General features: G+C 51.5%; 1 protein-coding gene across 1 annotated transcript; it reads right to left on the bottom strand.

The window, feature by feature from the left end:
- Positions 1-924: 924 nt before the first annotated feature.
- On the bottom strand, positions 925-21,128 carry CLTB (clathrin light chain B). Its single transcript, XM_047864947.1, has 5 exons — positions 20,735-21,128; positions 15,408-15,454; positions 6,736-6,853; positions 6,387-6,498; positions 925-1,372 (listed from the first exon to the last, which is right to left on the bottom strand). The coding sequence occupies exons 1-5, from the start codon at positions 20,919-20,921 to the stop codon at positions 1,201-1,203; spliced, it is 636 nt and encodes a 211-aa protein (XP_047720903.1). The 5' UTR covers positions 20,922-21,128; the 3' UTR covers positions 925-1,200.
- Between the last annotated feature and the right edge of the window lie 231 nt (positions 21,129-21,359).

The raw sequence follows: 21,359 nt of genomic DNA, 5'->3' as shown, positions 1-21,359 counted from the left end.
TCATTGCAGTAGGCCTTAATCCATTCTGATTGACATTGTTATGAAAGGAGAAATTTGGACAGAAAGACAATGCATAGATGATACGAAGATGAACTCAGGGCTGTAGTGATGCATCTACAAGTCAAAGAATACCTGAGGCTGCCAGAAGCTGGGAGAGAAGCCTGCACAGATCCTTCCCTAGTGCCTTCCAATGGACCATGGCCCTGCTGACACCTTGATTGTGGACTTTGGACATCCAGAATGGTGAGACAATAAATGTGTGTTCTAAGCCAGACGCTGCAGTACTTTGTAATGGCAACTCTAGGAAACTAGTACAGTTGGTAGTTACTCAAATCTTTTTAAACATTGCGCAGGTCACAATGGCTTAAGCATAGCTTGTTTGCAACCTCGGCTGAAGAGGAAGAATGTATGGTCACTGATTATCCTAGATCTATAGAGGGGCACAGCTGAAGGAGAGAGAGCAGTGAGCCTTCCCCATCTAGAGGGTACTGGCCAAACCCAAGAAAGGAGTCTGGCAGCAGCCACCTTCACCAGCCTCTCACCCAGGTTTAGAGGGAGCTACCACTGGGAACTTCTGGTCTTGCCTCTTCCCTCCCACTTGAAGCTTCTTACTTTCTGGGAGCCTTGGTGTCCATGGCTATATCAAGACAACAAGAGAATCCCTATCTCACAGGCTTGTTCAAGAATCAGCAAGGATCAAGGTTGCAAAAGCATTCCATTAGAGGTTGTCTTTCCTCCTGGAGAGGGAGGCAGCAGACATATACAAGTTGGGACACCCACTTCTAGCTGGGAGGGGTTCTGGGGGAATAGCCTCACCTTGTCTCAAGGCCATGAAGCTGGGAAAGTTCTAAGCACAAACTGAGCCCTGACACCAGTTATGGCTTCCGGAGAAATGAGAATGATAATAAATAAGTGTAAAAAGAGTTAACAACACACCCTTTAAGCCAAGAAAAAAAAATACGTCAGGAGGGACAGTCACAATTTTGTGGACTGAGAGGAGGTGTGAAGGGCTGGGCCACAGGGCTAGGAGGAAATGGGGTGAGAGGGGTGAGGGTTCCCTTCCCAGCCCCGGGAGATGGGGAGGAACGGAATAGGCTATGTGTAGCAGCTGCTGGAGGTGCTGCCCCCCCTGGCTGAAGCAGCTGCTCCTCCTGTGCCCAGGCCCAGCCCATGCTTTGTGGCCATGCTTGTAACAGGCACCTAGCGGGACAGCGGCGTCTGCTTCAGGGACATGAGCACTGAGCGCAGGCGGGACACGTCTTTGCACTGCTTGCTGCTCTTGGGGTTGAAATCACACAGCTGAGCCACCTTCTCCCATTCTGTGCCTGGGGTCTCCTCCTTGGATTCCTTCACGAAAGCCTCCTCAGATGCCCTGCAGGTGGAGAAAAGACAGAGATTTCATTGCTGTCTGTCTTTCCCCTGAATCAGTGATGCTCTGCTCCCATTGAGTAAGCTGCTTTGCCCAGCCTACTCTTGGGTCCTCTGTCCAGAGTTAGCCCTGTGTCCTATGCCCTCAGGTCCCCATAAACAGCCTTGGCATCAAAGGAAGCCTACTTTGGTCCTGCCTCAGGGCCTTTGTACTTGACTGTCACCTCTTCCTGGAATGCTTTCCCCTATACCGGCTCGTGGCTTGTAGCTTCTTTTCATTCAGGTCTGAGTGCAGGCCTCACGTCCTCAGCAAGAGTTCCCAACTGGGGCGCCTGAGTGGCTCAGTCAGTTAAGCGTCTGACTCTTGATTTCAGCTCAGGTCATGATCTCCCAGTTCGTGAGTTGGAGCCCTGCATCAGGCTTTGTGCTGATAGTGCGGAGACTGCTTGGGATTCTTTCTCTCCCTGCCTCTCTGCCTCTCCCCTACTCACTCATTCTCTCTCAAAATAAAATAAAATAAAAATAAAATAAAATAAAATAAAAGTTGTTGGGAATCCCAACTAAAGAACTTTGGAGGCACTAGTGTAGTACCTCAGCTATTTTAAACATTTCCAAAACCTTGACAGAGGTAGGACATTGACTAACCACCTTACTAACTGGTTCAGCATTGCTTCTATGTTCTATGGACCCAATAAGTATTCCCCCAGAAAAGCATTCTGGTCAAATACACATAGAAAATTTAGTTAAAGAGGATCTTAAAAGCGAGACTTTCAAAGCCTTGAATGTACTGATGTTTATCCTGAACCTCTAAGGTGGAGTATAAGATGCAGATAGAATCTACCACATTCCAAGCATATTTGACTATAGAGCTCTTTTTAGCCCAGAATGACTTATCTCCATGGAACCACAGCCTGGGGAATACTCCATTGGAGTCTTTGCTTTTGGTTGGAATCAAGTTAGGATGAAAACTGGTGGTTTCTTCATCAGAAGTTCTGATGGACAGTTCTAGAAGCCACTGATTAAGGAACAGTGGAGAAACAAAGTACAGTAAATACAGTGCAGTGGGCAAAACCCAAATGTGGGAATCTAAGAAAAGGACAATAACTGATCTCCAGTGGAGAGGGCTGGGTCTATGTCTTATTTGGCCAGCAAGGGTCCCTGGAAATCCCCATTCCCCTCATGGCCCCTTCTGTATCTCAAGCAGGATCAGTTCTGCACATGTCAGGCAGGGAGCTCTTAGGTGATGCCTACAGGCTGTGCCAAGAATGAGCTGGCCCTGGATTAGGTGACATGGCCCCTCCCTAGTGATCTTCCTTTCCTTCCATGTACATATTTCCTTACCTATAAAGTGAGAATCAGCCTCCACCTTGCTGATCTGTCTCACTGGCCTGAGAATCTAACAAAGTGGTGAGTGTGTGCAGGCTTGGAAAAAGGCTATATGAGGTTGGATGACCAGTGGGGTGGAGGCGTGCTGTCTTAGGAGCTGTCCCTTCTAGGTCAAGAGGCTCTCCTCTAACCTTGCTGTTCAAAGTGTGGTGCATGGTCCAGCAGCATTGGCATCACCATGGGGCTTGTTAGAAATGCAGAATCATGGCCTCACCTCAGTCCTACTGAATTGGAATCTCCCTCCAACAGATCCGTCAGTGATTCACAGGCACAGAAAAGTCTGAGAAACACTGATCTAGACTCTTCCTCTCTTCAGGAGCCCCCTGGGCACTATTTCCTCAAGCGCAAAAAGAACGCTCAACCACTTGTCATATATTCCCCAGCACCCATGCCCCTGTCATCCCACTCTTCTGTTTGAAACCTGTGGATCCTGCTTTTAGGATCAAGTCCCAGCTTATAGATCTGGCACAACAGGCATTTTGCAACTAGCCCCAAGCTGACCTCCCATCCTCAGCTCCCACCCATCCATCCCCACAGCCCCAGCACTCCACTCATGGAGACTGCCCTTGTTCTCTTCTAGCACATCCCTTCCTTCTCATACTGAAGGTCCCGCATCTCTGAAGCCGCTCCCCCAGCAGACGGTGGCTCCTGGAGCTCAGTGTGCCCTTCCATACCGCCCTTATGACAACACCCTCCTGACCATGAGCAACTTGGGGGGACAGGCTGTGCCTTATTCCTGTTCGAACAGAGACTGGCACTGGGCGAGTCCCAGTAAAAACTGGCTGAAAAACAGGTTGTTTCTCAGGTGGGTCCTGTGCTCTGTGAGAGAAGTGTTAGCCCAGACAGCATCAGAGGCCTGCTGAGGGTGAACCCAGAGTAAGGAACAGCAAATACTGGCACACACGCACGTGGCAGACATCACACATTCATCACTGCTTCTCCTTCAGCTTCAACATCCCCAACACATCTTCCAGGCTGTCACTACCAATCATTTGGGGGTGACATGAGAGGAAGCCTCTGCCATCTCAGGTCTAGATTAATCACAGTCCTAACTGGACTCCAAAGGGGAACATGTGAGAGGGGACCTGGGTGGTCTAGGCAGGGTCTTGTCGCCAAACTTGGGCCGAAGTTTTGAGGAGGAGCAGTGCACTTGGGGGCAGGAGGAGAGAATGGGAGTGTTCCTGGGAGCATCTCTTCTTTATGCTTCTGACAGTCCGTGTTTGGTTCAACAGAAGACTCCACCCCACCTCCCAGCCCTAAGAGGCCTCTCAGAGGGAGGGAGTTTGACTGTTTGCATTTGCCCCTCCCACCATTTGCCTGTCCCCGCTGGGATGGCCCGTGCATTCTTTCTCTGCTCAGATTTAGCAAAGCTGCCTCCAGGCAGAATAGATACTCAATAAACATTTGCCGCAGGGATAGAGGAGAAGGTCTGTGCCTGCACTAGCCCTGGAGTGCCACCTGCTCTGGTCATTGCCACCCCCACCTCATTTATACCCCACAAGCAGGAGACTCAAGAAACCGTGCCAGCCCCACAAGGGGTCTCTCGCCCTCTCCTGGTCCCTGACAGAGGAGCAAAGAAGACACGTACACATAGCCGATGATATCAGCATCTGGCTGCTGGTAGAATGCTTTGTCAGCGATCCTTGAGAGAGAAGGGTTAGGTGGGGGAAGACAGATGGCAAGACAGACAGGCAGAGGGTTAAAGAGAAAGGGAGACAGCGTTAGTACCTCCAGTTGGAGCGTGTTAGGAAGCACAGTTCTGTAACGCTTGGCAACTATCCACAACCCGGAGAGAGCAGGGATCCTCCACCGGCCTGAGTGCCTCTTTTAAAACTGCGCCGGTCGTATTACTTGTCCTGTTCACAAATCTTCGGTGGCTCCTCACCACCCCGTCTATCCAGCCCTGTTATTGGAGGCCCTCCACCCATGACCCCTCCTTCCTGTCTTCCCTCCTACCACTCCCTGACTCCCCGGTGCCTGAGACACAACATCCTTTCTTTCATACTATGCTGTTCCCTGATCTAGAATACCCTCCCCCAACGCTGCCCTCTTTTCCCTAATGAACTTCTAGTCATCCTCCCAAGCCCAGGTCCTCAGATACAGAGGTCTCTCCTCCACCCACAGCCCTTGCTTCCATGGCCTTCTTGCAGAGAGCTCTACTGTTGAGTTCACCTGCACATGTGTGCTTGTCTCCTCTGAGCTCTTCCAGGATACCGACGGGGTCCTCAGCTCTGTTTCCCCAGGACCCAACCCAGAGCCTGGCGTGCAGCAGCTTCTTGAACAGAAGTGCGGCAGCTTCCCAGAGCCAGCCTTTCCTTTCTGGGCAGGCCAAGTACCTTGAAGGACACAGCCTCAAAGGCAGAGCTGCTGGCCAGAGTCTCAGAAGTGGTCTGAGACCATGTCCATGCAGGTACCCTCTGGTGGGCATCCACTGCCTGCCTGCCCAGCATCCATCCGCCCCTTCCAGGAAGGGCCCCTGATTGTCTTTTGCAGGATCAGGCTGGCCCCACTTCAGTCCCTGTGGTTTGGGTGAGACTGACCTCATGCACACTATCGCTGAACTATCAGGGTCCCTCCCCCCGCACAGTCACTGGGCCTGGAATGGGCACAGGACCTACACCAAACCAGTGAGGGTCAGGTTGAGGATTTCAGCTGAGCTATTGGGAACAAGATGCTATTTTCACTGAAGTTGCCAAGAGAATGGCAGAAGCCTGGAGCTTCTGGTGGCCATCCTTCTGCCCCATCCCAGGACAAGAGGGGAATGCTGCATGGAGAGACAGTAAAAGTGAGCACCAGTCCACTTTGTCTGAGCCCCTGAGCCTAGTGTACCTGGAGTCCCACCCCAGCCTTTTCAGTTACACGAGCCACTAACTTCCTTTTATTCTTTAGCCTCTCCGGGTTGAAGTGTTGCCATTTCTACAGGCAGTAAAATCCTCTACCCAGGTTGGTTCTTCACTCCCAGCCAGGCCTGTGCTCCCTGTGACGCTAACTGCTGGGCCCCGGACAGTCTGGCTCCCATGCCAGGGTCCTGGGACCTCTTCTGCTGACTGCAGAACTTGCTTCTCTCTGTTGTGTTAAGATGACAGTTCAACAGTGTACCACCTCTGAAGGACTCTGAACTCCACAAGCAGCTGAGGAAGCAGCCCTGAAGGTTTCTGCTTCTACTTCCTCTATGTTCTTGCCACTAAATCGCCATCCTCAAGACAGTTCCCATCCCATAACTTGTCTCACTGTCTGCGTGGCTGGCTTCATGTCCCCACAGCTCCCTCCTGTCTCCATAAATCCTCTCATGTCCCCACAGCCCCCTCATGTCCTCACAGCCCCCTTGTGTCCCCACAGCGCCCTCGTGTCCCCACAGTCCCCTCAGGTCCTCACAGCCCCCTCATGTCCCCACAGCCCCCTCGTGTCCTCACAGCCCCCTCATCTCCCCACAGTCCCCTCATGTACCCATAGTCCCCTCGTGTCCTCACAGACCCGTGTCCCCACAGTCCCTTCATGTCTCCACAGTCCCCTCATGTCCCCACAGCCCCCTTATGTCCCCACAGTCCCCTCATGTCCCCATAGTCCCCTCAGATCCCCACGGCCTCCTCAAATTTCTATAGCTGCCCTCATGTCCCCATAGCTCCTCTCACCGGTTGTTGATCTTGTTCTTCTCAACTTGCTCACTCTGGCGCTGGTTCCACTCCTCCAGGTCCTTTTTGGCTTTCTCCCGCCACTCCTGTTCTGTCACCTTGGAGGCAGCATCTGCGATCCCAACAGGAGAATAAGTGGCAGCTTTCTTGTAAGAATGTGAGAGCACAGCTGCCCTGGCTGCTTCTCCCCTTGGCCTTGGCAGGCAGCCTCAGGGCCCAACCTCACCTAATACCCATATTAAGGCAGTGCAGGGGGAAGGGGGTCCTCTATCCTAAGGATTCCCCACCCCCCACCATATCCCACAGTCAACCCAGCTGGAGCTGCTCCGAACCTCAGCCTGGCCCTTACCCAGCTCCTGCAGCCGTTTCCTCTGCTCCTCTCTCCACTTGCGGATGCTCTCAGGTTCCTGAGTCAGTCTGTCAGCCTGGGCAATCGCCGCATAGCCGTCTGCTGGACCGTTAGCCTCCTAGGGCACAAATACACAGCAGCGTGCACAGCTCGTGCACCCGCCCCTTTGTCTCTGCTGCCTGACTGCCAAGACACCCCCTGCATCTGGATTTCCCAGCAGTCCCCAACAATCTCCCACCTGCTGCCTCTGGTGACTATGACTAGACCCTGCCTCTATACTTGCTGTGCCCTTTGCCAGCAATCTTCCCACTGGGGGACTCTGGGAAAGTCACTCAGCCTCCCTGTGCCTCACTTTCCTCATCATGAAGCAGGCTCAGTAAGACTATCCACCTTAACACTGATGTAAGGTTGAAATCAGTTTTAACATGTAAAGGATTCGGAGGAACCTAGGTGGCTCAATCGGTTGAGTGTCCAACTCTTGATTTCGGCTCAGGTCATGAACTCATGGTTCGTGAGATCAAGCCTTGCATCAGGCTCTAAGAAAACAGTGTGGAGCCTGCTTGGGATTCTCTCTCTCCCTCTCTTTCTGCCCCTCCCCTGCGTTTGCCCTCTCTTTCTCTCTCTCTCAAATCAGTAAATATTTTAAGAATATATATTAAAAAATGGAAAAGATTTTGAACACTTCTTGGCACAGTGAGTCCCTTGTGTTATTATTACTAAAGTCTCTCTCTATTACAATCTTATTCACCCACTAGCACTTACACAGTCTGAAAAAAATCTCACTTTATGTTTGCTTGTCCATTGTCTGCCTTCTCCATCAGAATGTCACCTTCGTGACAGTAGGGTCCTTGCCTAGCCTGCTCATCACCCTGTCCTCTGTGCCCAGCACAGTGCCTGACACACAGAAGATACTCAATTAGCATCTGCTAAGTGAACAGGCAGTGCTGGGATAGGCAGGATGGCCATGGCTAAGACTGCACAGTGGTATAAGCCTTGCTGGGCCTGTTTTTTCATCGGAAAATGAGAATAATAATAAAACTACTTCTAAGAGCTGTTGTGAGCATTTGACGTGACAGTATTTGTAAGACATTTAGAAGAGTGCCTGGGAGCGCCTGGGTGGCTCAGTCAGTTGAGTGCCTGACTCTTGATCTCAGTTCAGGTCATGATCTCATGGTTTTGCGGGTTCGAGCCCTGCATTGGGCTCTGCGCACTGACTGTGCCGAGCCTGCTTGGGATTCCCCCGCTCTTCTTCTCTCTCTGCCCCTCCCTCACTTGCACTCTCTCTGTCTCTCTCAAAATAAATAAATAAACTTAAAAGAAGAAGAAGAAGAAGAAGAAGAAGAAGAAGAGTGCCTGGCATGGGGTGATGGCTCAATGAATGGTAGAATTATCATAATTATCATAATTATTCATTCTCATTTTATAGGGGAGGAAATTGAGGCCAGGAAAGATGGCATGCTGTAGTGGCAGGCATCCAGGCTTCTGACTCCCAGGCCAGGGCTCTGCCCACTTCCCTGTGCTGCCTGCCCGAGCTAGGGACTCCCAAGTGCTGGGGCTGAGAGCTCAGCCCAGCAAGGATGTGGTTCCCCTCTGGTCTCGCAAAGCCAGAAACCTTTTCCAGTCCAGCCCCATCTCCTGCCTCCTCCTCTGGCACTCTGCTGGTCCTACACATTCCAGTCTTCACACACCCCACACACTCCTGCAGCCCCGCCTCTGTCTCCTGCTTTAGCTGCAATTGTCTCCCCTCCCTTCTCCAGCTGATGAAATCTTGTTCCATCCCACGAGTTTCCAGCTCTGAAGTCACCAGCTCTGGGATATCCACCCCCTTGGCAGATTTCACACCCCTTCTTCTCTGTGCTCTATCACGGCCTTCACCTTCTGCACAAGAGTCTCCCCGCTGAACCAGGAGGTCCTGGTGGGCAAAGCTGGACCTTATTTATAGCCTCTGGTTCCCTGTTCCATCCTTCCATCGCTCCCTGTGCTCTTCTTTCAAGCACTCATCAAAACTGTCAGGAACTTTGGTGTTTAATGTCTTCTCCCCACAAGACAGTGTCTGGGGCGCCCTCTGTCCAGGAGTGCTCCCCACTGTCCTTGGCACACATCAGTGCTCAATAAGCAGTGGCTGCATGGATAAATATCCCTGGAGCCTGATGTGCCCAGATCAGAGGAAGTGCTGGGTAAACGCTTGCCCAAAGGGGTGTGGGCAGCCAGGGTGAAGGAGCACACAGCAGGGAACAGGAGGGCTGCAGTCTCCAGCTGTCTGGGGGGAGAGGGAAGGGCAGGCCCAGAGCAGGGTATGTAGCCTGGCACCTCCCTGGGCTCAGGCCCAGCCTTGGGTGGGACAGTTGGAACACTGCCCTATTCCTCTTTCCAGCACAGCATTACACTTCAATTTAGACAGTCTCTCACCACACCCAAGGGCCCTAATCTGGAGAACACAAGTTGATCACTAATGCTGAGTGAGCCCCACCCTGCCCCCTTTGGAACAAGACTGTCCTGAGGCCAGGCCGCCAGGCCTCCTGCCCAATCTTCTAGAATGTCCCATCTGCAGACAACTGCAGTTACTTTTGTGTATATGTGTTTATTCAGGTGCCGGGTTTCATTGTCCTCATGGCACTACTTGCTATCTGAAATGACTTGTTTGTTTACGTGTTTACAATCTGTCTCCCAGCTGCCCCAATCAAGTAAGTGAGTCCCAAGCCTACCTCTGTAGAGTACCTAAAACAGGGAAGGCCCGCTGCAGGATTTCTAGAACATTCATTGAATGAATTATCATATGCTTGGGCTTGGGGACAGGGATGAGTAAGACAACCCATTCCCTTAGGGAGTCTGGCATGGAGAGTCCCTCACAAATGAGGACCATGGCTGGGCTATGCACTATAACACAGGTCAGATAAAGAGAGGGGTCAAGAGAGGACACAGCCATTTTAGCCTGGGGGTATAGCAGGACGGGAAGAGACATGGAAAGGTCATTTCAGACCAGAGCCAACAGCATTAAGGACCTTGTGGGGCCAGTGCCTTTGGGAAATTCTGGGTACATTGATGCTGCCAGGCATGGGAGGAGAAATGGTGGGGGGTGTGGGCTGGAGAAGGGTCTCTTGAGCAGGAATTGTGTAACACTGGTGTCCTTCAGGCCCACCATCTCCATAAAACCTGCCCTAAAATTAAGATTCCCAGGTTATAGTGCTTTAAAACTTACAGAAAATCACAATTAAACAGTTCTCTTTGATCTTTACAACACTACACGACGGACTTTATGATCGGTGTTTTATAGGTAGAGAAATTCTAGCTCTAGAGTCCCAGGGTCACCCAGCTGGGAACTGGTGGAGCTGAGATTCCAACTGAATTCCTGGGTGTGAACTTACTGGCCACGTAGCAGCAGGGACCAAAGTCACTTCTGTGTCACGTGATTTGTGACACGCTTACTCGGTCTCTCAGATAAGTCTACTTGCCCAAGATTAGAGACTTCCCACTCCTCCAAGTGACCCCCCCCCGGCCCATCCCCCATCTCTCTCTTACCCACACACCTCTCTGCAGCAGGCCCAGGCTCTGGGCAAGGCCCACACAGACTGCCTCACCCTCTGTACTTTGCACACACTTTCCTATCAGCCAAGACCACCACATGCCCCCGGGCAGCCTGGAAACCCACTTAGAGCATCCCCTCCCTATTGTACTCCCTGATTCAGTGCAGCACCTGGCCTGGTTCAAGTCCCAGCTCTTCCCAGCTGTCTAACTAGAGCAAGCTATTAAACCTCTCGGTGTGTCCTCCCCTTGGTCTGTAAAGTGGGAATAATGACAGACCCTACATCATAGGGGTGTCGGGAGGATGAAATGAGCTTACATGTAAAGCTCTTGGGTGATGCCTGACACACTGTTAAGAACTCAAATTCCTCGCTTTTTTTTTTTAGATTTTTAAAAATTATTTTTTGAGAGAGAGACAGAGACAGAGAGTGAGCAGGAGAGGGGCAGAGAGAGAAGGAGACACAGAATCCGAAGCGAGCTCCAGGCTCTGAGCTGTCAGCACAGAGCCTGATGGAGGCCCGAACTCAGGAACCTTGAGATCATGATCTGAACCAAAGTCAGACGCTTAACCGACTGAGCCACCCAGGTGCCCCTTGGATTCCTAGCTCTTCATACCACCCCTGTATCTGAGCCTTACCATCCTGCACTAGCATCACTCCTCTCCGGGTCTCTGTCCTCCATTACAAGCGAGCTTCTTTGAAGAGGACAACAGCTGGTCGATTTGCCTTTACAAACGTCACCCCGAAGGGCACCTGGGTGGCTCAGTAGGTTAAACATCCGACTCTCGATCTTGCCTCAGGTCATGATCTCATGGTTCACAGGTCCAAGCCCCGCATTGGGCTCTGCATTGACAGCGTGGAGCCTGTTTGGGATTCTCTCTCTCTCCTTCCTTCTCTGCCCCCCCTCTGCTCGCATGCACACACACACTCTCTCTCAAAATAAATAAACTTTCTTAAAAATATAAATAGATAATGAATGGGAGTGGCGACATCCCACTCGGAGTGTGAAGCAGGGCCCACATGGGATAACTGCCGTGGGCCCCTTGTAACCTGGAGAGGATGTGCATGTGTGGGGGCCAGCAGGGCTGTGTGGCTCACTGCTGGGGCCCAGCATGCCCTGTGCATGCCGGCCCATGTTGCACCATGTCCAGGAAGAGCACCACAGTGCTGCCAGCACACTGAGTCCTGGGAAGTCGTTTACTGGCTCCTCTTCTCTGGCTGCTCTGTGGACTTATTTTCCCAACCCCTGCCAGTGAGCAGCGAGGTTGGGGGCCACAGCAGGGCTCCTCTTTAACCACTTGAGTGTCCCAGAGAGGAAATCGGGTCAGCTGCAGGCTGGCAGCTCAGGTGGGCTCCCCAGTGGCTGTAGGAATGCTCTGAGCACCCCCAAGCTTAACAGAGAAGGGGGCAGGAATGGCCAGGACCAAAAAGCAGGAAGCCACAGTCAGGGCCAGGCTTATCTTGGTCCAGTTGCCAGCGCCCCTCTCCTGAGAGACCTCTTTGCTGGACATCACCATGAGAGCCTCCCTGGGTCAGGCTGGCCGAGGATGTGCTGTGACTCTGGAGACAGTCAGGAGGATGAAGCATATCCGTCTTTGGGATTGTCCATCTAAAGCTAAGCTAAGCTGAGCCGTTGATTCCTCTAAGTAGCTCAAAGGGGGATGATGGCAGTGAGTGGGGGGAGAGAGAGTTTGTGCAGGAGGGGGGGAGTCCTGCAGGGGCCTTCTATCCTGTCCCTGGCGGTGCTAGATGGAACTGGAATAGGTGTGGGCAGACTTATCCTTATGCCTTGAAGACCAGGTTTATAGCTGGACCCCCTTGTGGTCCGGAGGCTGCCAGTAAAGAATAAGAAATGTAGTAAGAAAGCTCTGCCCAGGACACTTGACAGTGTTGGGCATGTACAAGCAAGGCTTCCCCCCGTCCTCCTTCCACAGCACAAACCAGACCCTGGTCTACGCTCAATCCTAAAAAAGTATGCATGGGCTTTCTACCTAAGATTCGGGGGCTGCAGCCAGCCAGTTCCAGCACAAGGGGGTGGGACAAAGGGCACCAGATCAGGGCAGGAGATCTAGGAGAACAGTTTTGCCACTAGGTTCCTGAGTGACTCATCTCATCCATGACCCCTCCCCTCCCCGTAATGGTTCTAGAATGGCATGGAGTGAAATGATTTACACATAAACACACCTGGATTATTAGCAGTGAGAATAAGAGTTCCCATTGAGACAGGGAAGGAGCCCCGGGGTTCCCTATGGGGAATAGAAAGTAAGTCTGGGGGGCCAGGAAAGGAGAAGACCTCAAGATCCTAACCTATAGAAAGGGAAAATTATCTTCTTTTTAAATTTAATTTAATTTTCTTTCAATGTTTATTTATTTTTGAGAGACAGAGCATGAGTGGGGGAGGGGCAGAGTGAGAGGGAGACACAGAATCTGAAGCAGGCTCCAGGCTCTGAGCTGTCAGCACAGAGCCCAATGCAGGGCTCGAACCCACAAACTGTGAGATCATGACCTGAGCCAAAGTCAGACGCTTAACTGAATGACCTACCCAGGTGCCCCTAAGCATTGGCATTTCTTTATTTAAAAAAAATAAAATTTTAATGTTTATTTATTTATTTATAATTTTTTTCAACGTTTATTTATTTTTGGGACAGAGAGAGACAGAGCATGAACGGCGGAGGGGCAGAGAGAGAGGGAGACACAGAATCGGAAACAGGCTCCAGGCTCCGAGCCATCAGCCCAGAGCCTGACGCGGGGCTCGAACTCACGGTGCGCGAGATCGTGACCTGGCTGAAGTCGGATGCTTAACCGACTGCGCCACCCAGGCGCCCCAATGTTTATTTATTTTTGAAGGAGAGACACAGAGTGTGAGTGGGGGAGGGGCAGAGAGAGAGGGAGACACAGAATCCGAAGCAGGCTCCAGGCTCTGAGCTGTCAGCACAGAGCCTGTCGCGGGGCTCGAACTCATGGACCGCAAGATCATGACCTGAGCCAAAGTCAGACGCTTAACCGACTGAGCCACCCAGGCACCCCGAAAGGGACAATTATCTTGCTCATAGTGTTCTAAGTATTTCTGTGGTCCTAAGTATATCTCCAGCTCCAGGTCCACTTTAGGACACAGACTTTTTGGGTCAAGTGAAGTCCTTTTAAGTGTGCCCAGGACAGGGGCCGCTCTATGACCTACCAAACTGTACAGGAATAAATGCTGCTTACTTGGAGCTCTCAGGCCGGAAGGGACACAAAGTTCCTAAAGTCCTAGAGCCTGACTTTTCTAGCTCGCCGATAGTTGAGTAATTTTCCAGAAATGGGACTTGGCTAGGTTCCTTGTGTAAGGTACCAGCCCATCCCTCTTACATAAGAAAGTATTGTTTATTCCCCACTGAGGATTTGGGAGGCCAGCTCTTCAATAGGGTGGGGCTCAGGAGATCCTGAAGCTGCAGCCCCAGGGGTCAAGGCTCTTTGACCCAGCCAGTGAGAATTAAGCCTCATCCAGCAAAGACTTTACCTCAACTAAGCATGGGTGGGGAGGGACTGTTGCAACTGTGGGGGTCCTGGGGATGCCATTTGTGGTCCACGTTCTCCCAGTCTATGGACTCTTAAACCGACTTGTGTACAAATGAGGGGAGGCAGTAGGCAAGTACAGAGGGCAGTCTAACTAGAAAAAGGTGGTGTGTGTGTGTGTGTGTGTGTGTGTGTGTGTGTGTGTTATAAGACTACTATGAGGAATTTTAAAACAATCCAGTGAAAGTGAAAGCCTTTTTCTTATCTCACGCCCAACCTTGGGGCTAACCACTGTTAAGCATTGTTAACAGTTGGTACACATCCTTTCAGATATTCTGTGCAAACAGATTTCTACAATAAAAACCTGGACCATACTGTGCATATTATTCTGCAATGGGCTTTTCCACTTAATATATTGTGGGCCTCTTTTCATGTCAATACAGAAAGCTCTGATTGCTCTTTTAAACAACAGCACGGTTTTCCAGTTTACCTACTCAGTCCTTTGATGCTGGACACTTAGGTTGTTTCCAGTTTGTTTTTTTGTTTTTTTTTTTAACTTTTTATTTGAGTGTAGTTGACATACAATGTTACATTCGTTTCAGGTGTACAATTTAGGAATTCAACTTATGTATATGTTATGCTATGCTCACCATATAGTTTGTCTGCTCTTATAAACAGTCCTGCAGGGGCGCCTGGGTAGCTCAGTCAGTTAAGCATCTGACTTTGGCTCAGGTCATGATCTCACAGTTCGTGGGTTCAAACCCCATGTTGGGCTCTGTGTTGGATTCTGTGTCTTCCTCCTTCTCTGCCCCTCCCTCGCTCATGCTCTGTCTCTGTCTCTGTTCTCTGTCTCTCTCAAAAAATAAATAAACATTAAAAAAATAAATAATCGTGCAAACATCTGGGAGTATGGGAGTCCTTATCCAATTTTTTCCTTAGGGAAATTTTTTTTTTTAATGTTTATTTATTTTTTGAGAGAGAGAGAGGCAGAGTGTGAGCGGGAGAGGGGCAGAGAGACAGGGAGACACAGAATCTGAAACAGGCTCCAGGGTCTGAGCCGTCAGCACAGAGCCCGACATGGGGCTCGAACCCACAGACCATGAGATCATGACCTGAGCCAAAGTCAGATGCTTAACTGACTGAGCCACCCAGGCACCCCTCCTTAGGGAAAATTCTAAGAAGTAGAATCAGTGGATCAAAGATCTGCCCACTTAAAATGCTCAGACATGTTAGAGATGGTCAGTTCAGCCTCCCATCCATGGTACACATGTGTGCAGGGCCCAGTGTGCATCTGTGCCACTGTGGGCCACTTTATCTCTCTCTCCCTGATGGACATCACCATGGGCAACCTGAGGCCATGCATCATCAATCCCTGTCTCTAGTGGTTCTTATTCTTCACTCCCTTCCCCTACACAATGGGAAGGGGGGAAGGGAGGAAGGGAGGAAGGAAGGAAGGAAGGAAGAAAGGAAGGAAGGAAGGAAGGGAGAAAGAAAGAAAGAAAACATGTCAAAACCCTCATCTATATTCCCCATCCCAATGCATCAGACATAATGACCAGAATAACTTGCAGCCTTAATCCTTCTGATGATGGGGCCATAAGTTTTTGAGACCCAGGCTGTTGGTCCCTACCACGACTAACACAGAGTCTTGCTTACCTGAAACACATCTCCATTGATGGTGGTCCCCATGTCCTCAGAACCAGCTAGAAAGAGAACAAAGAAATGGCATTATTCATAGCTCAGCTTAAAGCAAGCACAGAATGGTTCTACATTAGCTCCCTGAGCCATCCTCTGCCTATGCCCATGTGTGTATTAACACCCCCTCCCCACGTAGACATACTGGATGCATAAATAAGTTGGGCTCCATCCATGACTGTTCACAAATCCTTCTCACAGCCGTTATCACATTTAATTGTCACCACAACTTTGTGATGACGTTATCAACCCATTTTACAGATACTCAAACTGAGGCCCAGAGAGGCTTATGATTGCCAAGAGCCACCCAGCCAGTAATAGCCCCTCACCTACCTGAGATTACTTCACCCTCGGCCATGGCTAGGAATGGCCTGATTGCCTGTGGAGCCTGTGCCTGGTGAGGAGATATAGGTGCTGTAGGCTCAGGGCGGTGTCTGTGAGAGCTAAGGAAGAGGGGCCCAGCGCGTCCCTGCCTGTCCCTGCTATGCCTTGAGCAACTGCTCCACCTGGAAGAGCAGGAACTGCAGCCCCCACCAGGCAGCACCTGGCCTATTTTTCCTCCTTCCGCTCCTCCCAAAAGGATTTTCTTTTGCCCTCAACAATGACTCCTCCTGGTCCCTTTCCCTGACAGCTGATTAGTCACAAATTCCTGTGGCTTTTGCTGCAACAGTGACCCTCAAATTTGCCCTCTGCCCTCTGCCCCCTGTCCGCTCTATCTGCCTTGTTAGTGGCAAACACCTAGAGGGCCATACTTGTGTCCTTTCTCCTCCCCACTGTCTTCTCCAGAGGTGGGCACAGTAAGAGTTCAGAGACGTGTGTTAAATAAACACGAATAAAACATATCAGAAAAAGAATGGATGGCTTTTGTCCACTCACAGGCCTCCCTGACTCCAGTGGCACACTCTCCCAACCCTCTTTCAAACCATCTGCCAGGGTTGATGTTTTGTAAAGCATACACTTACCTATGTCACTCTTCTGATTAAAAATATAATAAAAACAAACCAGAAAAATATCCACCTCTCATGAACTGCAGTGGCCCGTAGGGCCTGCTCCTGCCTTTGGGACTGTTCCCTCTGCCTGGAAGGGCTTCCTACCCATAGCCACACAGGCTGTTCCCTTACTCTCTCTTCAGCCTCTGCCCAAATGTTGTCTTATTAGAGGCCTTCCCTGACCACCCCGGACATTTACCCCTCTGGCACCGCTCCCTCCTGCCCCTGCAGTATTTCTCTACTTACCCCTCAGCCTGATGGGCTTTTTTGTGCATGTGCCTATTATGCACCTTCCCCACTTGAATGGACCCTCGTGAGGGCAGGGACTTTGTTTTGTCCCCTGCTGGGGCCCAGCATCTAACACAGTGTGTGGCGGGGCGCCTGGGTGACTCAGTCGGTTAAGCGTCCAACTTCGTCTCAGGTCATGATCTTGCGGGTTTGTGAGTTCAAGCCCCGCATCGGGCTCTGTACTGACAGCTCGGAGTCTGAAGCTTGCTTCAGAATCTATGTCTCCCTCTCTCTCTGCCCCTCCCTCGCTCAGGTTCTGTCTCTGTCTCAAAAATAAATAAACACTAAAAAAAATAATAAATAAGAATAAATAAAATAAAATAAAACCGTGCCTGGCACATACTAGAGGCTCAATAAATATTTGTTGAATGAGTACGTCAAACCTCAGACCATAGTACGTGAGAACCTCTACACTCTGGCCCTGCCCACTTACTTCCCTGCCTCACTTCCCACCAGTCCCTCTCACAAAACCTATTCTGGTTTCCTCCTTCTCCAAACACAGCAGTCTGCACCCCATGCCTTTCTTCCTGCTTCTCTCTCTAAAGAATGCTCTCTGGAGCCATTCTCCAAGGCCCAGCTCACAGGTCACCTCCTTTGGGAAGCCCTCTATCACTTCCCCTACTTCCCTAGACACTGATGGAAGGTTCCAGCTCTGGGATATCGCAGAATATTGTATAGCATCCCCCACACTCTTATGCAGTTATTTGTGACCTTCCAAGGGTCATGCACTCCCTTCTCAAGGCAGTCTCTGTATCGTGTTCAGCTCCTAAGGGTTCCTGCACAGAATGGGTGAACAGTTGAGCAGCAAGTGCCGGCTAAATGGAAGGTGAATTGCTCTTTTGGGCCCACTGCTACCTGCAAGGTCTGCCTAAGGCATCTCAGAAACTGTGATACCTCCTGCCAAAGAGCCACAGGAGGCCACACCAGCTTCCCACAGACAGACAAGTACCCCTTTACCAGCCAGATAGAGCTGTAAGCAGGAACCACAGTGACTTCAGCCTGGGGACTGAAAGGAGGGATACTTAATCTTATGGAAATAATCCCTGGTTGATATACATTATAATTGACTATTTTCAAACAGTGATTGCTTCTGACCAACTATGTCAGCTGTCATTCCTACCCATTCAGCTAGGGCTTCTCCTATATAGGTGGCCTCATCCCTCGGTCAGCAGGGAGCTGATGGAGTTTTAGTGGCAGCATCTTCTGTGAAGGGGCTTCTCCTGGGACATCTCCTCTACCAGGGCCTAATGCTATCAGGGTACATTCATGATTATGTCAGTCTGTACACTTGGCCTTTCTGGAGGCCCCACCCCACTCTGACCAGACCAGTCTCAGGTCCCTGGTCCACAGTCCTTGTGCCTACCTTGGCCTTTCAAAAGTCTCTGCCTCAGTTTCTCAGTCCCCTGACTGCTCCTCTGGAGATGAAATTTCAGGCTCTTCGAGAATCCACACACACCCACACACAGAATTGAGTATCTGTTCCCACAATGCTTTCTGATTATTGCACATTTATAATCATACGTCCATAGTCAGAGGCCTGCAGACTAGAAGCGCAGCAGATATGAGTCCCACAGATAACCCTGTGGGTGTTGCTTCCCTCAGATTCCTGACCCCTTTTGGAACAAGGGCAGACAGGGTCCAGAACATTCCTGGGAGCTTACTGAGGCCCAGCAGGGGAAACAGGCTTGCCAGGAACTGACTGGGCAAGTCAGGGGCAGAGCCAGGCCAGGGCTCAGAAATCTGGGTTTGAAAATGTAAACCTTCTGGGGCCCTACCCAAGGCTGATGAATGGAAACAAAGTGTCCATTGCTCAGGCTGGCCACAGATCCAGCCCCAGAGGAGAGGCTCAATGTGGCTGAGGTGCAGGCCTATATCGGATACCTCTTTCCCCAGGGGTAACAGGGAGTCCAACAGCAGGGCAGTCAGCACAGTGGCAACATCTAAGAGAACAGCCACAGAAGTGTTGATTGGTGGCAGCTCCGGAAGCCAGCTTCCTCCAGCTCCCAACAGGCCAAGGCACTTTTTCTCCATCCTATCCTGGTTTCTGGCACTATCGCTGGTTAGGAAAGATTACTTGCTCAGCACCATCTAAGCCTAGGAAGGTCAGATCATCTCCATGCAGTCTGGCCACCTACTGAGCCATCATCCCATATTACCTCCCTGATCTTCAGGTCCCACTTAGGAGGGCAGCTGAACATTTGCAGCTTCAGCAAGTATGAGTCTGGAAGGCTTTCAGAGGGCCATGTCTCTGCTTTTCTCCCTGCTACCTCCAGTCTGGGGTCAATCTGTACCCCACTCCTGCCACAAAGGGAACCTCTCATCCAGGCTGTAAGCCCCTGGAGCCCCACTGTCCTGGGATAGGCCACAACCTGCTCAACTCCCAGACGCCTCTGGCTGTCCTTAGCCTAGTTTCTACCTGCCCTTCTCTCTCAGAGGGTTCTGATAACAGCTCTTCTCAGCAGGGCCTCCCGCAGGCCAAGCCAGATTGAAAAAACTGGTGGTTTCAAGGAGGTGTGGACTAATGAATACTGGTGCATGACTATAGGCAGGCATTTCCTAGGAGTTCCCTGTAATGTGTGAGCATCCATGATGAGGTGCTAGGAGCTGCTGTTGGAGAAGACTCCACTCTTGGCCTGGTTGGGTCACAAAGCCACCCCTCCATCCCATTACCTCCTAGGGTGATGGCCACATCATTTGAAAGAGTGTGGGGCCCAAAGTTGGGAGGGTTAGGATCAAGTCTCAGATCTGTCACTCATGGCTGTGAGACTTTGGGCAAGACACTCAGGCTCTCTGGGCCTCCAGTTTCTTAGATGTTACAAAAGGCTTGTTTCATTTCTTTTATCAATGGGGTACTGAGATGCTTCAAGCTCCTACAGCCACAGAAACTGTCCTATTCATTTCTATATCCCCAGTGGTCCTGGCACACAGTAGGCACTCAGTAAAGGTTGAATAAAAACAAATACGACGATAAGGAACATTTTTTTTAAATTATGTAAGCTACCACTAATTCCAACAGGCCCATAAACCCCAACCAAAATGAAAACATTAACAAGAAGCACAGGCTGTTTTGGAGGCACCCATGAAGGTATCTACTTTTTAGCTAAATATTTTAAGAAACTGTTCTTTCCAGCCAGAACCAGAACAGGAGTATCATTGATAAACACGCTATCAAAGGGACCAGACCTGGACCCTGATTCTAAAGCTAACCACAGTAGCCCTGGACCACCATGGAAAACCATTAATAGACAGTTAGAAACCCCCAGGAGGCTAGCACCACATCTGACTGAAGCCCTTTGTGCCCCTACCCCCACCTTGGTGTCTAACTCAGAGCCAGGCATATGGAAGACAGTGTGGTCAGGTGGAGAGGGCTTAGAGTCTGACAGAAACAGGTTTAAATCCTCACTGCCACTTACTAGTTGTTTCAGTAGTGTACCTTTTGAGCCTCAGTTTTGCCATCTCTGAAATGGGTTTAATAATGCATAGGAAATGACTAAATGTAAGTAAAGTGGCTAACCCAGTGGCTGCAGGATGGCAGGTGGTCCCCAGGAGAGGTTTGTGAGTTCTTGGTGCACTGAGCGTCCTCTGCTTTTGCCAGCTGTAGGCAAGAGCTAGGACTGAGGAGCTGGGAGGTCTGTGGTTCTGCCCACACCTGCAGGGCTTAGCTGGGAGTCTGGGACAACCAGCCAAGGGGGGAGGTTCAGAAGGGACTCTCAGGGCCAGGCTATGTTGGATTCCAGAGCCAGGCAGTGGTGGAGCTGGCCCTGGGATGAAATGTCATGACAAATTCCTGTCCGTGGAGCCACCAGGTCCACAGACGCCAGGCAGGGCCTCAGAATCCAACAAGATTCCTCCCCATATCTACCAGGTCCCTCTCAGCCCTAGGCCTGCTCCTGGCTGGCCACAGCAGGCCCTTTTCTCTCCACCGCAGGGCCCCGAGGCCGGGTCTGCGCGGCCAGGTATCCGGTGCGAGCCCCAGGAGCCCCCAGTTCCCAGGCCCCTGTACTGACTCACCCCCACTCGCAGGTCCCAGCTGGGAGAGGGCCGCATGGCTGCCGGCAGGTGCCCCGAAACCCTCGTCATTCTCTATGCCCGCGATCTCACTCTCCTGCTGGGCCAGGAAGGCAGCCGCCGGGTCCTCCTCCGCCGCCTCGGGCGCCCCGCTCTCCGACGACGAGAAGAAGCCAAAGTCATCAGCCATTTTCCCCGCGTCTCTGCTGAAGCGTCCGCCTGGCGCTCGGCTCTGCCCGGCGCGTGCCCGGCGCTGCGCCCGGCGGCCGCGACACTGTCACCCGAGCCGCCCGGGAGCCGGCCTCGGCTGGGACTGGCTCGGCGCGGCGCGGCGGCCCCGCACTTCCTCTCCGCCACCGGGCCCGGCTCGCCTGTCACTGCAGCTGCAGGCGGGAGGAGCCGGGACGGGAATGCGGTGATGTCACCGGCCGTGGGAGGGGGCCCGCAGCGCGGCCGGAGGTCGCCTCGCAGCGGCCACAGGAGGGCGGCAGCAGGACGGTGGCGCAGCCCCAGGGGCCAGGAGGTCCCGGCAGCGCTCCCGCTCCCGGCTGGCATTGCTCTTTGCGGGGACACCAAGACGAGGCACAGCGCCCGGCCGGTCTAGAGGCAAGCGGACCGGGCAAAGCGG

This window comes from Prionailurus viverrinus, chromosome A1 (assembly GCF_022837055.1).
Source record: "Prionailurus viverrinus isolate Anna chromosome A1, UM_Priviv_1.0, whole genome shotgun sequence".
NCBI lineage: Eukaryota > Metazoa > Chordata > Mammalia > Carnivora > Felidae > Prionailurus > Prionailurus viverrinus.
This window is presented reverse-complemented; position numbering and strand designations above follow the sequence as displayed.